General features: G+C 42.5%; 1 protein-coding gene across 1 annotated transcript in view; it reads right to left on the bottom strand.

The window, feature by feature from the left end:
- The window catches only part of MYO10 (myosin X), a 285,836-nt gene that overhangs the window by 118,422 nt on the left and 149,498 nt on the right, over nucleotides 1-17,916 (bottom strand). The window contains exons 6-10 of the mRNA XM_039463186.2: nucleotides 17,017-17,141; nucleotides 15,750-15,763; nucleotides 15,549-15,633; nucleotides 14,229-14,332; nucleotides 806-935 (exon numbers count right to left, since the gene is read on the bottom strand). Coding sequence (XP_039319120.1) covers nucleotides 806-935; nucleotides 14,229-14,332; nucleotides 15,549-15,633; nucleotides 15,750-15,763; nucleotides 17,017-17,141 — 458 coding nt within the window. The remainder of the gene's footprint in view (nucleotides 1-805; nucleotides 936-14,228; nucleotides 14,333-15,548; nucleotides 15,634-15,749; nucleotides 15,764-17,016; nucleotides 17,142-17,916) is intronic.

The raw sequence follows: 17,916 nt of genomic DNA, 5'->3' as shown, positions 1-17,916 counted from the left end.
TCTTTCTTTTTTTTTTTTTTTGAGATGGAGTTTCACTCTTGTTACCCAGGCTGGAGTGCAATGGCGCGATCTCGGCTCACCGCAACCTCCGCCTCCTGGGTTCAGACAATTCTCCCGCCTCAGCCTCCTGAGTAGCTGGGATTACAGGCACGCACCACCATGCCCAGCTAATTTTTTGTATTTTTAGTAGAGACGGGGTTTCACCATGTTGGCCAGGATGGTCTCGATCTCTTGACCTCGTGATCCACCCGCCTCGGCCTCCCAAAGTGCTGGGATTACGGGCTTGAGCCACCGCGTCCGGCCTCACTCTGAGCCTTTCTTAACCGATACTTCGTATCTGCTAAGCTAACATTCTGTAGATCTCTATTAAAGGAGTCAGAACATTTTCTCTCTCTCTCTCTCTCTTTTTTTTTTTTTTTGGGATACGATCTCACTGTCACCCAGACTGGAGTGAAGTGACGTCATCTCAGCTCATTGCAGCCTCGACTTTCGGGGGCTCAGGTGATCCTCCAACCTCAGCCTCTTGAGCAGGTGGAATTACAGGGGCACACCATCATGCCTGGCTAATTTTTGTATTTTTAGTAGAGATGGGGTTTGGCTACATTGCTCTGGCTAGTCTCGAACTTGTGGGCTCAGGCAATCTGCCTGCCTTCACCTCCCAAAGTGCTGGGGTTACAGGCAAAAGCCACAGCGCCTGGCCAGAATTTTCTCTCTAAAAGGCCAGTCAATAATTTAGGTTTAAGTTTCCTGTGAGGAACAAACAAGGAACAAAGGGAGGGAGGAGGGCAGGCAGGCATAATCTTACCTGTTTTGAAGGAAACCTGGGCCCCACCAGCAGTGATAAATTCTATGTTCCCAAGATGCAGTATACCCGCGAGCAGCCTCAACACTTCCCGAACTTCCTCCTTGCTGAACTGCATCACGTCCATTGCCATCTAGAAGAAAATAAATGCCTTTAATTTTATGTTGTTTTTTCGCACTGAAGAAAATGTAGAATACCCCTGACAATATAAAATGACTAGGTGTTATTCAAAAGGCAAGGAAACAGACCAGGCACGGTGGCTCACACCTGTTATCCCAGCACTTTGGAAGACCGAGGCAGTGGATCATGAGGTCAGGAGGGCAAGATCAGCCTGGCCAACACAGTGAGACCCCACCTCTACAAAAAATACTAAAATTAGCCAGGCATGGTTGCACCTGTAATCCCAGCTACTTGGGAGGCTGAGGCAGGAGAATCACTTAAACCCAGGAGGTGGAGGTTGCAGTGAGCTGAGATCATGCCACTGCATTCCAGCTTGGGCAACAGAGTGAGGCTTTGTCTCAGACGAAAAAAAAAAAGCAAACAACCAAAAAAAACAAAAGCCAAGGAAACAAAACATAGATGCATAACCACTCACTTTTTTTTTTTTTTTTTTAAGACAGTCTCGCTCTGTCACCCAGGCTGGAGTACAGTGGCATGATCTCGGCTCACTGTAACCTCTGCCTCCTGGGTTGAAGCGATTCTCATGCCTCAACCTCCAGAGTAGCTGGGATTACAGGAGCACGACGCAAAGCCCAGCTAACTTTTTTAAAGCATTTTTAGTAGAGACTGGGTTTCACCACATTGGTCAGGCTGCTCTCAAACTCCTGACCTCAACTGATCTGCCCACATTGGCCTCCCAAAGTGCTGGGATTATAGGCATGAGCCACTGCACCCAGCCCTTAACCACTCACTTTTAAAATGATGAAGACTTTACACAGTACACATAAAAGAAGGAAGATAAAAGAACTACAATATGCTCAGAGATAATCAATGCAATAAACATAGTATCTGCCTTACATATAAGCCTCCTACATATAGTACAAAAGAATTACCTCAGGGAGTCAGAGTCATGACAATGATAAAAAAATAGTTTTCTAGGCTGGGTGTGGTGGCTCATGCCTGTAATCCCAGCACTTTGGGAGGCTGAGGCAGGTGGATCACAAGGTCATGAGTTCAAGACCATCCCAGCCAACATGGTGAAACCCCATCTCTACTAAAAATACAAAAACTAGCCTGACATGTTGGCATGCGCCTGTAGTCCCAGCTACTCAGAAAGCTGAGGCAGGAGAATCACTTGCACCCGGGAAGTGGAGATTGCAGTGAGCCAAGATTGTGCCAATGCACTCCAGCCTGGGTGACACAGCGAGACTCTGTCTCAGAAAAAAAAAAAAGAAAGAAAGAAAGAAAGAGTTTTCTGTACAGCTAACAGAGTGTAATGAAAAATAAGTTATTCTTTAGATGTAAAAATGTGGAGAGGGAATACATGGATAGGGGTTTTTGTTTTGTTTCATTTTGTTTGTAGAGATGAGGGTCTCACTATGTTGTCCAGGCTGGTCTCGAACTCCTGGCCTCAAGCAATCCTCCCATGCTGCTGTAGTTCTTTATCTTCCTTCTTTTTTTTTTTTTTTTTTTTTTTTTTTTTTTAAGATGGAGTTTCACCATGATGGCCATGCTGGTCTTGAATTCCAGACCTCAGGTGATCCACCCACCTCGGTCTCCCAAAGTGCTAGGATTACTGGCGTGAGCCACCACGCCCAGCCTATCTTCCTTCTTTTATGTAATTCTAGCCTTCCAAAGTGCTGGAATTACAGGTGCGAACCACCATGTCTAGCCAAGAATTTTAAAAAATTAGCCAGGTTTGTTGGTGCACACCTGTAGTCGCAGCTCCTGGTGGCTGAGGAAGGAGTATTGCATGAACCCAGGAGTTCAAGATTACAGTCAGCTATGATCACATGTGTACTCCAGCCTGGGTGACAGAGTTAAGACCTTGGCTCTTAAAAAAAAAAATTAAATAAATGTTGATGAAAAATCTAAATAGATCTGGATCTGTCTTCCTTGGACAGTCATCACATCTCTATTTTTAATTTCTCCAAAGGATTTTTTAAGGTCTTATCTTGGCCTCAGGATGCTATGTGGAAATTAACATAATGCTGTTTGGGGAAAAATAAAAATAAATAAGCACTTACAAGAATTTGTTACCAAAAAGTATCTCAACAACTGAAGCCAGGTGTTTTCTGAATCATGTCTAAGATTTGCTCATTTTCTACTGTGACTGAGGAGCTGCATTCTTATGACCAAAAAAAAAAAAAAAAAAAAAAAAAGCTACTAAAAAGGAAAAGAAAACCACACATACATACACATAAACCTGGAGGCACACTTGTTGGCAATACAGATGAAAATGACCTACAAAAAGAACTTGGACCCACACAAGGACCACAGGAGAGTGGGAAGGAAACCACACACCGCTTTGAAGCAACAGAAACTGCAAAAGGAAACAACTGGAGATTTAACAATGCGAGAAGTTCCATTTCTTTTTCGAGATGGAATCTCGCTGTTTTGCCCAGCCTGGAGTGCAGTGGTGCACGATCTCGGCTCACCGCACCCTATGCCTCTCGGGTTCAAGCGATTCTCCTGCTTCAGCCTCCTGAGTAGCTGGAATTACAGGCATGCACCGCCACACAGGGTGATTTTTGTATTTTTAGTAGACATGAGGTTTCACCATGTTGGCCAGGCTGGTCTCAAACTCCTGACCTCAGGTGATCTGCCCACCTCAGCCTCCCAAAGCGCTGGGATTACAGGCATGAGCCACTGCACCCAGCCAAGATTAACTTCTTTATAATGAAAAAGCAGTAACGGCAGAAAAAAAGGCAAACAATGGAGACAGAAGGAACGAAAAACTCCACTGAAATACACATGATCGACAAACATAGGGAGAAATGCAAATCCAGAGTACTGTTTTCCTTCCCAGAAACTGAACATGTACAAATCAAGGTAAATATGAGATCAGTTCTGTCAAATTAGCGAAAAATTTCGGAATGATAAAGATTGGCAGGAAAGAGACATGTATACACTGCTTGTTAGTACTACAAATTAGTATCTTTTTGGAAAAACAACATGATTATCTGACAGAATTGTCCTAGGTACACAGTATGTACATAATATTAGAATTTTCATATCTGAGAAAAAAAACAACAACAAAGGTTCAGAGAAGAAAAATAACTTTCTCAGGGTTGCACAACCAAAGTTCAAAGTCTGGCCCAACTGACCCAAATCTAGGAACTTACTACTATTATTGATTACTATTATTATTTTGATATAGGGTGTCACTCCCATCACCTATGCAGTGGCTGATCATGGCTCACTGTAGCCCCAACCTCCCAGGTTCAGGTGATTCTCCCACCTCAGCCTCCTCAGTAGTTGGGGTAACAGGTGGAAACCACCACACCTGTCTATAATTTTTTGTACTTTTAGGAGAGATGGGGTTTTGCTATGTTGCCCAGGCCAGTCTCAAATTCCTGGGCACAAGCAATCTGCGTACCTAGGTCTCCCAAATTGCTGGGATTACAGGCATAAACCACTGTACCCGGTGAGGAACTTATTATTATCCACCCATTACTTTATAAAGGCATAAAAAAAGAAATCTATATAATCTCCCATAATTTCAAAGCTAAATGTTCGTTTCAGGGAAAATTTCAAGAGCGGGAAAAAAAACCTTTAGAAAATATTCACCACTATTGTTACCTTACTAACACTTTGAGAGAAAAAAAATAATTCTAATTATTCTACAATTAGTCAAGTCAAATATAGTAACTTTTTTTTTTTTTTTGAGATGGAATTCCACTATTGTTTCCCAGGCTGGAGTGCAGTGGCATGATCTCAGCCCACCAAAACCTCCACCCCCCAGATTCAAGCAATTCTCTTGTCTCAGTCTCCCGAGTAGCTGGGATTATAGGCATGTGCCACCATGCCCAGCTAATTTTGTATTTTGAGTAAAGATGGGGTTTCTCCATGTTGGCCAGGCTAGTCTCGAACTCCTGACCTCAGGTGATCTGCCTACCTCGGTCTCCCAAAGTACTAGGATTACAGGCGTGAACCCTGCACCCAGCATTGCATACTTTTTAAAGAAAATTATGCACATTATATGGAGACACAGTTATACTGACTGTAGCTTTCTATAAAAAAGCAAAAAAGCTATTTTGTACCCATAATTATTTTTAAAATTCAAGCTGGGAAGAAAATTGACAAAATTGAAAATATTTCCAATAGTTACTGTTAAGGGTTAACTGCGAGTTTACAGTGTCGGCGGGCTTATGAACATTCTATTCTATCACGTCTTTTTAATGCTGCTGGCAATATTTTTACAACAAAAAAATGAGACAATCAATGGGTGAATGGATAAACAAACTGCTGTCTAGTCAATGGAATACCAAAGAAAACAATGAATAGTGCGGTACGGGCCACGTGGATGGCTGGAGGAAGCTAGACACAGGAGAATACATAGTGTGTATTTTAGTTACATGGTTCTCTAGAGAAGATACCGTATACTAGAAAGACTAAATCAGTCACTTCCTAGGGCCAGGTGTGAAGGGTTGAGATTGCCTGGGAAGGGACACAGAGAAACTTTTGGGGTATATGATTCCCTTTTATCTTGATCATGGTTGTGGATAAATGGGTATGTAAATTCAAAATTCATTACAATGTAAACTTTTTTCTGTTTTTTGTTTTTTTTGAGACAGAGTCTTGCTGTGTCGCCCAGGTTGGAGTGTGGTGGCACCATCTCAGCTCACTGCAACCTCCATCCCCCAGATTCAAGTGATTCTCCTGCCTCAGCCTCCCGAGTAGCTGGGCCTATAGGCACACACCACCACGCCGGCTTTTTTTTTTTTTTTTTTTTGTATTTTTAGTAGAGACAGGGTTTCACTATGTTGGCCAGGATGGTCTTGATCTGCTGACTATGTGATCCACATGCCTCAGCCTCCCGAAGTGCTGAGATTGCAGGCGTGAGCCACCTCATTTGGCTGGCACATATACTTTGAATGGGCACATTTCAATAAGGTTGATTATAAAAATTAAAATACCATGACTTATTTAAAGGTGGGAAGGCAATCATTTCATGCATACAAACTGACGCAAAGAATAAGAACTACTGGTCAAGTCCTTATCAATAAAAAAAGCCTATGAGAAAATAATGATTCGAATTTAAAGACATTTATCAGTGACTTCTTCTAAAAGGTAAAAAAGCAAAGAAATATGGTTAGGAAATGCAAAATAATTTGTTATTCTCAAGACTTTTTAAATTGTGTTAAAGACCACATCCGCTATGAGCAAAATAATAAAAAGCACCTACATTGTACAAGAGTTAAATTTTTCCCTTTCTATGATTCAAGTTTTCTTCATATATGACAGACATATTCATAACTAACTATAAACATTTTCTAGCCAGGCAACATAGCAAGAACTCCATTTCTTGAAAAATATAAAAATTAGCCTAGTATGCTGGCATACACCTGTACTCCTAGCTACTTGGGAGGCCGAGGCAGGAGGATCCCTTGAGCCCAGGAGTTCAAGGGTGCAGCAAGCCATGATCGCACAAGGTGCTCCAGCCTGAGCAACAGAGTGGGACCCTGTTTCCAAAAAAAAAAAAAAAGTGAAATAAGGAGTAGAAAATTTCTAACTGCCAAAGAAAAAATATTGACACACACCCCATAAATAAAAATTCTTGGTTAAGTTCTAAAAAAAATACAAAGGTTGTATAAAAAGAAATTTAAGCAAAATGAAAAAAATAAATGTGCTTACTATATTAATAAATGTGTGGACTTCTTTGCTTTCAAGTCTAACTCTAAGTGAGTGGGTAAGCAGCTAGTAGTGCCGTGTTAAGTGGCAGCTGCATTCATCATAACATGGGTGAATTAATGTCTACAACCAGTTCTCACCAATGCAGACATGTATGCTAAAACTGCGGGCAAGGGTCTCTATTTATTTTCTTACTCTCCTATTTCCGAACTGTTTCAGTAAGCAATCTTCACCCTTGTGACAACAGTAGCCACTTTAAGGCTTACTATACTTATTTTAATATTTCAACACTAGGCCTTACAACTTAAAAAAAAAATGGGAAATTCTCAGTATGATTCAGCACATAAGAAACAGATGCTTGCGAATGTGAACGTTTGGAGGGAAGGGTGACAAATACATGGTAGAATCCCAATCATCATGCACAAAAGGAGCTCAGCTTGTCACACTGGAAACAAAAGGAGAAAAGGAGTGTCACCATCAGAGAAGGCTAAGCCACCCCCGAAGAATCTCGGAAGAAGTAGGCTGGGCGAGATGGCTCATGCCTCTAATCCCAGCACTTTAGGAAGCTGAGGTGGGCAGATCACCTGAGGTTGGGAGTTTGAGACTAGCCTGACCAACATGGAGAAACCTCGTCTCTACTAAAAATACAAAATTAGCCGGGCATGGTGGTGCATGCCTGTAATCCCAGCTACTCCGAGGTTGAGGCAGGAAAATTGCTTGAACCCAGGAGGCAGAGGTTTCAGTGAGATGAGACTGCACCATTGTACTCCAGCTTGGGCAACACGAGTGAAACTCAGTCTCAAAAAAGAAAAAAAAAAAGGAATTGCAGAAGAAGTCAACAAATGGTATCTCTGAAAGGGTGACAGGAAGGCTATTTTGCGCACAATAAATTACAAATAAGTAACTCAATAATAATTTATTACATAATGTTTTGTTGACTAATATTGTTATTTTAAAAATACACTGTAATATAAAATTGGCTGACCACCCAAGTTTTCCAACATTGAAAGAGACTGACATTTCCAAGATTTGCAAAATTAAAGTATAAAGTTGGTCCTTCAAATTTTAATAAAATCTGACTCATGATGAATGAATTTACACATGCACACACAAGGTCACACACCATTCAAACCCCACTGATACACCCAGGAAGGCCCATGCAGTCAGGAAACCCCAGTCCTGATCAGTGCCAGGCACGCTGTAAACATTCAACATTTGTGGAATAAAAGAATAAATCGATGATCACTCAGCAAAGACTCCTGTTACTTCAGACACATTTCATCAGCCACCATCCGAGTGGGCCAAATGCAGACAATAAAATAAACTAGTTGTTACTACTGACTTGAAATAGCTTTTCATCCTGACCTAACACTTTAAGGTGCAATTTGAAGGGCTGTATAAGAAATGGCTAGGAAATTTAGCATCGGTTCATTGCCTCTGCCCCAGGACTAGGGTCTCTCCAAAAACTGCTCAGAATACCTCACAGACACTTTTTTATACTAATGTTTATTGCAGCCAATGATAAATTTTAAAAATAAATAAGGCAAATTCTCAAGGAAATAAGCAAAACTCTTAAAAAAAGTCTCATTGCCAGAATACACTAACATTAAAGTTGGTAAAAAAGAAACATGGTTTTTTGCTTGATTTTGCTTTTGAGACAGGGTCCTATTCTGTCATCCAGGCTGGAATGCAAAGGCACAATCATGTTCACTGCAGCCTCGACCTTCCTGGGCTCAGGCAATCCTTGTACCTCCACGGTAGCTTAGACTACAGGTACACCACCACGCCCGGCTTATTTTGTTTATTTTATTTTAATTTTTTTGAGATACAGTCTTGCTCTGTCGCCCAAGCTAGAGTGCAACAGCGTGATCTCAGTTCACTTCAACCTTCACCTCCTGGTTTCAAGCAATTCTCCTGCCTGAGCCTCTCTAGTAGCTGAGATTACAGGCACATGCCACCACATCTGGCTAATTTTTCTTTTTTAGCAGAGACGAGGTTTCACCACATTGGCCAGGCTGGTCTCGAACTCCTGAACTCAGGTGATCTGCTTGCCTTAGTCTCCCAAAGTGCTGGGATTACAGGCATGAGTCACCATGCTTGGCCATTTGGTATTTTTTTTTTTAACAGATGGGGTTTCACCAGGTTGCCCAGCTGGCCTCAAATTCCTGGGCTCAAGTGATCCAACAACCTCAGCCTCCCAAAGTGCTAGGATTACAGGTATGAGCCACAGCGTCCAGCTTTTTTTTTTTTTTTTGTAGCTAAAAATGAACATCAAAAGTGATCTTTTCGTATATAATTCACACAAATCATTTCTCTCCACTTACACTATAACACATTCTGCCAACAAATTATCCTTGAGCCCCAAATTTATTACACAAATTATGTTTAATAACATAGAAAACTTTGTTTATATCAAAGAACGTGGTCTCTTTCCTTCCTTTGATTCCACCACCTCTGGGAAATGGAGCTTTGTGAAACAAGATGAACTCCACAAAACACAAGTACGATGTCAGTTTCAGTCCTTTGCATTTCTCCAGCAGAAGCCAGGGACTCTGTCTGATTTGTACACTGCAGTCTCCCTGGTGTCTAAAACAGTGCCGGGCACACAGCAGGTGTTCAAACATGCTGAATGTTTAAAAATCAACCTCAGCCAGGAGTAGTGAGTGCCACTTGTTAACCATGTCTGTGTCACTCTTGGATGCAGAGGGCAGCACAAGACAGGCCCACTGGTATTGATAATGACACTTAGGATTATATTCATGCATTATACAAAATGGAATTTTAGGAATATAGTCATATAGCAGCCATACAACTGTCAAAGTCGATACATTCATTGTAAAAATATTATAACGGAGAAAATGATAAAGAATAAAACAAAATCCCAGAATTCTGCCACATGAGATAATATTTTTGGTGTATCTGTGTTCCAATCTTTTTTCCACACATAGAATTGCTATAAACACATTATACACCATGCTTATTTTTTTAAATAAAAATCCTCCCTCCTACACAAGCAAAGTTTTCTATGTTATTATATATACTCAAGCACAAGTTTTACTTGTAGCAATAGATCTCATGTACTGGGTATAACAAATTATTTAAACTATTCCCCAATTCTTTTTTTTTTGAGACAGAGTTTCGCTCCGTCACCAGGCTAGAGTGCAGTGGCACAATCAGGATCTCGGCTCACTGCAACCTCCACCTCCTTGATTCAAGCAATTCTCCTCCCCAGCTGCCCACGTGGCTGGGACTATAGAGGCATGTGCCACCACACCCAGCTAATTTTTGTATTTTTAGCAGAGACGGGATTTCGCCATGTTGGCCAGGATAGTCTTGATCTCCTGACCTCCTGGTCTGCCCACCTCAGCCTCCCAAAGTGCTGGGATCACAGGCATGGCCAAATTCTTTTTCTTTTTTCTTGAGACATACTATCACTCTGTTGCCAGGGTAGAGTGCAGTGGTGTGATCTCAGTTCACTGCAACCTCGGCCTCCCAGGTTCAAGCGATTCTCCTGCCTCAGCCTCCAAAGTAGCTGGAACTACAAGTGTGGGCCACCATGCCTGGCTGTTTTTTGTATTTTTAGCAGGGACAGGGTTTGATGATGTTGGCCAGGCTGGTCTCAATCTCTTGACCTCGTGGATCCACCCATCTCAGCCTCCCAAGTGCTGGATTACAGGCGTGAGCCACTGCGCCCGGCCTCTTTTTCTTATTTTTTATTTTTGAGATGGGGTCTGGCTCTGTCTCTCAGGCTGGAGTGTAGTGACATAATCTCAGCTCACTGTTAACCTCCATCTTCCAGAAACAAGCCACCCTCCCACTTCAGCCTCCCAAGTAGCTGGGATCACACTTGTGCGCCACCACACCTGATTAATTTTTGTATTTTTTTGTAGAGATGGGTTTTTGCCATGTTGTCCAGGCTGGTCTTAAACTCCTCTGCTCAAGTGATCTGCTCCCCTCAGTTTCCGAAAGTGCTGAGATTACAGGTGTGAGCCCCCTGCAACCTACCTATCCCCCAATTCTTGATTCTCCTAAGTTTGAGAGGAGATATATTATATATAAAAAGGAATATATTTTCCTCCTTCTTTCCCAAAAGTTACACTTTTTTTCTTTGTTTACTGCACTGCTTAGAATTTCTAGTACAAGGTTAAACCATTAATAGGTTAAATTTTGCTATTATTAGAGCAAAAATGTCATGTGCGTGATGTTAATAAACATCAGCTAAGTTTTCACTGATACACCTGCTAGACTAACATTAAAAAGTAATTGCAAATTAGATATTTAAGGATCTATAAATATCTTCTATAAGTATAATGTATTAACTAGAATAAATGTGTTAATTACGTTCATTATGTCAATTTCATGTATACATTTCTCTTCCTTTCCAGATGACTGACATATCCTTTTGTCATAAAACCAAATTTCAAATGCCAAAATCTATTACTTCAATTTAGCAATAAAAGCTAGCAATCACTGAAGGGAAGCCAAGTTCCAAAAGTTTATTTGTAGCTGACAAAAAGGACAGACAGGCCGGGCGCGGTGGCTCACGCCTGTAATCCCAGCACTTTGGGAGGCCGAGGTGGGTGGATCACACGGTCAAGAGATTGAGACCATCCTGGTCAACATGGTGAAACCCCGTCTCTACTAAAAATACAAAAATTAGCTGGGCATGGTGGCGTGCGCCCGTAATCCCAGCTACTCAGGAGGCTGAGGCAGGAGAATTGCCTGAACCCAGGAGGCGGAGGTTGCGGTGAGCTGAGATCGCGCCATTGCACTCCAGCCTGGGTAACAAGAGCGAAACTCCGTCTCAAAAAAAAAAAAAAGGACAGACAGTTCTGAAGTGGAAAATGATATCCCGAAAGAACACAGAGTGACACCAGCGGAGGATCTGATTTCTCAGGGCCTTCCCAGCACAAGGGTGCTGCCATCTCCAAGGGCTCCCTATCGGCCAGCAAGCGAGCTCACAGGTGATGGGACCTGCCGTGACGCTGCCTCATGGATAATCAGCCATCTTGTCTGAATTCTTTTATCAAAATTATTGTTCTTTACTTCAAGAAAGAAACAAGAAAGAAACAAAATAGGAAAAAACATGGAGACCGGTCTTTTTTTTTTTTTTTTTTTTTGCCCTGCTCCTCAAAATTGAGAATGAGAATGTATTCTAAACATCATCTTCTCAGCAAGGACAGTAATAAACGAATGGCGATGGGAGAAAGTTTGAGTAGTGAGAGGTCTAGAAGGCAAAATAAAATTCAAATTAAAACTTAGAAAAACACTTCATAAAACCCAACATTCAAGGCCAAATCCCATACCTCCTCAGGCAGATGCCTAAAGGTGCTGTCTGCAGGAAGCTTTTTGTTAACAGGTTAAAAGAAAAGAGACATGTTGTGAGGAACCACTCTGCATTATAAATGGCAGATTGTGTCATCTTTAATAGGGAGGCAGAGGGGAAAGCAATCATGTATTATAGCCCAATCTGTTTGGAATTTCATTTTCATTTATTAATTTTTTTTTTTTTTTTTTTTTTGAGACAGAGTTTCGCTCTCGTTGCCCAGGCTGGAGTGCAATGGCACAATCTTTGGCTCACTGCAAATTCCACCTCCCGGGTTCAAGTGATTCTCCTGCCTCAGCCTCTCAAGTAGCTAGGACTACAGGCATGCGCCACCACACCCAGCTAATTTTGTATTTTCAGTAGAGATGGGGTTTCTCCATATTGGTCAGGGTGGTCTTGAACTCCCGACCTCAGGTGATCCTCCTGCCTCTGCCTCCCAAAGTGCTGGGATTTCAGGCATGAGCCACCACGCCCGGCCTGGAATTTCATTTTCAACTGAAGGAGACATATGTTAGCCATGGAGAAATGATGCGTGATTTATATCCATTTGTTAAACATACTTTGATTTCATTCCACAGGCAGTTCTAACAAATAATCTATGAGAATGAAAGGAAACATGGAACGAAGAGCTGTTAAGTCTTCCAGCTGCAGCCTACGAGGAGGAATGCGAGGCGCACTGAAAGCAGGTAGTACCTGCTTTAGTGTGTAGGATTTGGAGTTAGGCTGTGTGTGGATACGGGCTCCATCAGGTACTGGGTAAGGTTGGGCTAGACACTAACTTCTCTGAATGTACTTCCTACACTCAGGGGTTGTTGAGAATGATTAGAAAGTTAACTCCACGTAAAGTTCATAACAGTAGTGCTGCTAAATGTCAGCTGCATTTGTGATGATCAGAATGGTAATAACTCGATTCCGGGTGCATTGCACCTAACTGTTCTAAAAAGGGCCCTGGGAAAGGACTTAAGATCACAATGATGAAATTTCCTGGCCACACTAGGATCCGGTGGGGCTGTTTGTAATGCTCTATGACCGGGCTTCTTAAATGCAGACACCTTGTAACAAAGCCCTTGCAAGAGACTGTGGCATGCCACAATGCAGAGTCAAGATGCCTACTGTTCATGCAACCAGAAATGGTTATCATAGGCCACGAGGTCTGGATGATACCTTAACAGTGAGACAGCCAAATGCTTAGGCAGATGAAATGGGGTCCCTGGAGAATCTCAGATTGTCCCAAGAGTGTTTACATCAGATGCTTTCGTCTCCATGAGGAAACCTGCCCAGGGCTTATCTGGGCAAGCCCACAGTAGACTGGAGCCTGCCAAGTGCACTGGGGGGAAGTGAGTGGGGCCACAGGAAAGTCTTCCTCTCCTGTAGGGACATGGGACTCAGCCTAACATGTGCGCTGGGCGGAAGTGGGTGGGGCCTCGGGGAAGTCTTTCTCTCCTGTAGGGATCTGAGAATCAACCTGACATGCCCGCTGGGAGAAGTGGGTGGGAAGGCTTCCTCTCCTGTGGTGACCTGGTAATCGGCCCGATATGGGCACTGGGGGAAGTGGGTGGGGCCAGGGGGTAGAGACTCCTGCTCTCTTCTGCTCCTGTAGTGACCTGGGAATCGGCCTGACATTCACACTGGGGGAAGTGGGTGGGGCCACGGGTAATTCTTCCATGTGAGAAGAGACGCCTGCTCTCTTCCGCTCCTGTAGTGACCTGGGAATCAATCTGTGAGGTGGCGGCTGGTTAGCAGGAACCCCTCTTGCTTTGCTGAGAGTTTTTCTTTTTTTCCTTTCACCCAATAAAATCCTGATCTACTCACCCTTCAATGTGTATGTGTGCCTATGTTTTCCTGGTCGTGTGACAAGAACCCAGGTTTTAGCTGAACTAAGGAGCAAAATTCTACAACAGTCACCTGGGCGAATGGTTGGCAAATTTGTCTTTAGCTACAGAATCTTGTTTTTCAAAGAAATTTACTTGTAAGCCCCAAAACAGAGGATCTGCTGGCTCCAGAGTGAAGCCCATGATCTGGGGGTTTTTTAGGGGTGGAGGGTACGCTTTCTGAACACACTGTCCCAAGTCAGCCGCCCATCTGCCTTGAATGACATAGACGGTCACTCATCTTCTAAAGAGCAGATTCCTCAAATCTCTTTCTGCCTGGAAGGCAGTATTTATTATGATTTGGAACAAGAAAGAAATACCTAGTCTCATCCACTGGTCCAAATGTAATTACTTCTATTTCTATTTCAAAAACTATTTTGAAACAGAAAATAAAATCTGTCACTCTTAATAGGGAAAACATTTAAAAGTAACTTACAATAACTTCCCTAAAGGATTCCTGGTCACTGATTGTCTTGTCTTCTACACATCCAGACTGATTCAAGTAGTGGTAGTTTTCCGGCGTAGATAAATAAAATTCTTCTACAGAAAGACAAAGAAAAATACAACGTCACAGTTGTCCAGGACAAGACCAAATTCAGAGTCTTCACTCTGATTTTTTTAAAGTATATATATATAAAATTCTCTGCTCCTAACAGTCCCCCATAAAGATAATAAAGTTCTGCCGGGCACGGTGGCTCACGCCTGTAATCCCAGCACTTTGGGAGGCCGAGGTGGGTGGATCACGAGGTCAAGAGATCGAGACCATCCTCGTCAACATGGTGAAACCCCATCTCTACTAAAAATACAAAAGATTAGCTGGGCATGGTGGCATGTGCCTGTAGTCCCAGCTACTCAGGAGGCTGAGGCAGGAGAATTGCCTGAACCCAGGAGGCGGAGGTTGCGGTGAGCCGAGATCTTGCCATTGCACTCCAGCCTGGGTAACAAGAGCGAAACTCCGTCTCAAAAAAATAATAATAATAATAATAATAAAGTTCTTTCTTAATTATCATCTAGGGAAAATAGAAAACAATTAGTGAAACCAAATGAGAAGATTAAAAAATGTTACTGAAAGAATAACTGATGAGGATCCTCTTTTATTGTTTTCTCTTAAAAATCTTTTTTTTTCTTCTTCTTTGAGATGGAGCCTAGCTCCGTCACCCAGGCTGGAGAGCAGTGGTGTAATCTCAGCTCGCTGCAACTTCTGCCTCCCAGGTTCAAGTGATTCTCCTGCCTCAGCCTCCTGAGTAGCTGGGATGACAGGTACATGCCACCACACCTGGCTAATTTTGTGTCTTTAGCAGAGACGGGGTTTTACCATGTTGGCCAGGCTGGTCTCAAACTCCTGACCTCCAGTGATCCATCTGCCTTGGATTCTCAAAAAGTACTGGGATTACAGGTGTGAGTCACCACACTCGCCCAAAAATCAACTATTTATAAATTAACTTTATTCAGGGCAGTTCAAAAGTAAAACCAGCTGTGTAATACGTTATGTCTTTTTCCATAAACGTCCTTTACATTAAAAATGTATGAAGTCTCAAAAAAAAAATATTTAGGGTTTCTCTATGGATAATTTTCTCCCTCTATTATTTCTCTCCACTGTAAATTCAGCATCTTTTTGGTGTTTGCATAATGTAAATTTCATTGCTACTGGTGGAATGTCAGCATTAAAACAGATGTCTTCTCATTGACTGACATCTATTTAAATGGAAGATGAGTGGCTAGTCCGCCTTATCCAGCTGCTATCCCACTTACTCACCTCTTTCTTCATGTTCCAGCCCTGCCAGCAGTGCATAAAATATGTGATAATTCCTTTCCCCGGGATTTTGCCTTACTACTCGGTTCTGGGGAGATAAATCAGATTTATATTCAGAGATGTTTCCTCTGCTTAATTCACACAAACCAATAATTTCTGAAAATTGTTAGGAAAGAAAATGTGGATTAAATCAAGTTTACTTACTTTTTCTAATAAATCTTCATGTGAAAAGCAATGGCAAGTCAAGGAACAAAACGAGGCTGTGCCACCCTCAACTATTCTTTCATTTTCTATCCTTTGCTACCCTAATAATTACAGCTCCCTCTTCCTTTGACACAGAAACTTCCAGTGCCAACAGACAAGCAAACAAAATGTACACGATTTCATCTAAATCCAATTCTAGGCCTGACACATGGCATCCTGTCAGGTACCGAAGTAACTGACATAGTCGATTTCAAACAAATACCTAATGTTTAACGATGAATTCAGTGCTTCAGATTATGGAAATTACAGCAGAGATTTACAAAACAAGTACTGTATGGTTCTTTATTTCACAGAATAATTTTTTTTTTTTAAGACGGAGTCTTGCCCTGTCACCCAGGCTAGAGTGCAGTGAGGCAATCTGCACTCACTGCAACCTCTGCCTCTCCAGGTTCAAGCAATTCTGCCTCAGCCTCCTGAGTAGCTGGGATTACAGGCACATGCCGCCACACCTAGCTAATTTTTGTGTTTTTAGTAGAGACGGGGCTTCACCATGTTGGCTGGGCTGGCCTTGAACTTCTGACCTCAAGTGATATGATTGCCTCCGCCTCCCACAGTGCTGGGATTACAGGTGTGAGCCACCGAGTCCAGCCACACAGAATAATCTTTTTTTTTTTTTTTTTTTTTTTTTTTTGAGATGGAGTTTCGCTCTTGTTACCCAGGCTGGAGTGCAATGGCGCGATCTGTGCTCACCGCAACCTCTGCCTCCTGGGTTCAGGCAATTCTCCTGCCTCAGCCTCCTGAGTAGCTGGGATTACAGGCACGCGCCACCATGCCCAGCTAATTTTTTTGTATTTTTAGTAGAGACGGGGTTTCACCTTGTGGACCAGGATGGTCTCGATCTCTTGACCTCGTGATCCACCCGCCTCGGCCTCCCAAAGTGCTGGGATTAAATCTTAAAAAATTATTTTATTTTTTTAAGAGACAGGGCCTGGCTGAGTTGCTCAGGCTGGCCTCTAACTCCTGGGCTCAAGCAATCCTTCTGCCTCAGCCTATCAAGTAGCTGGAACTACAGGCATATGCACCATGTCCAGCTCATAGAAAAATTAATAGGTCAAGTATACTAACATTACAGCGATAACTAACCGCTCTAAGTCACTAGAGAACCACAGAAAGAAATGTTTCACCTTCTTTTTCCATCCTTGTAATTACAACAGTTTCCACTTAGAGAATCAAATACTATAGATAAAAAATAAATGAAAGAGGATACAATCTACAATTCTCCCGCCCTGAATATTTCCTTTCTGACAGATGTTCAGCTGAACAAACTTCCCAAAGCGACTGGAGTTGTTGTTGTACACGGTCTTCGCGTTGCCGAAAGCTTCCATGATGGGACTGCGGAGGTAGTGAGGGCAAAAGAGAGCGTTAATAAGGGCGGGTCCGAAGAGGGCAGTGGCACTTCTCACAAATGTCAAAATACACAGCTGCAAGAAAAATCTGAAACCAAAAGGACTGTGGGTGACAATGTTTATTTCCAGAAGAGCCAGATTTTCAAAACACCTGTTGAAATGGGTTTACCCGCATATCCATCGTAGTGAGCACAGCTGTGCTGGCAATAGATGCCACACAGTTAAGGGGACCGCAGTGGCTCGTTCCTGCACGCGTGAGAGTGTGGCCTTACATGTGCAATCCAGGGACTGCACAGAAAAAGCCCCCACCCCAATTCTAGAAACTGACAGAGTTCCATTCCTGGAAATTTCACCTAGTCGTTGTATGTGCCAGGGGCAGCCCATTTAATTTCTTTGGGTCTTTTCCAAGTATAAGATGGAGTATGATTAGATCAGGGACTGGCAAACTTTTTCTGGCAAGAATCAGACAGTAAGTGTTTTAGGCTTTGCAGACCATGGGGTCTCTGTTGCAACTGCTCAGCTCTGCCTCTATAGCCTAAAAGCAGTTGTAGACACTACTCATGAATGTGGCTAGATTCCAATAAAACTTTATTTATAAAAACAGATAACAGGAGGGAGATGAGGAGGTTCTGGAGACAGATGGCAGCAACGGTTGCACAAACATGCGAATGTACTTAATGCCGATGCCACCGCACTGTACACTTGAAAACAGTTAATACGCATTTAGCACTAGGTATATTTTACCACAATTTTTTAAAATG

The sequence above is a fragment of the Saimiri boliviensis genome, chromosome 1 (assembly GCF_048565385.1).
Source record: "Saimiri boliviensis isolate mSaiBol1 chromosome 1, mSaiBol1.pri, whole genome shotgun sequence".
NCBI classification, from domain to species: domain Eukaryota; kingdom Metazoa; phylum Chordata; class Mammalia; order Primates; family Cebidae; genus Saimiri; species Saimiri boliviensis.
The sequence above is the reverse complement of the archived record's forward strand: the minus strand, read 5'-3'. Positions and strand labels throughout refer to the sequence as shown.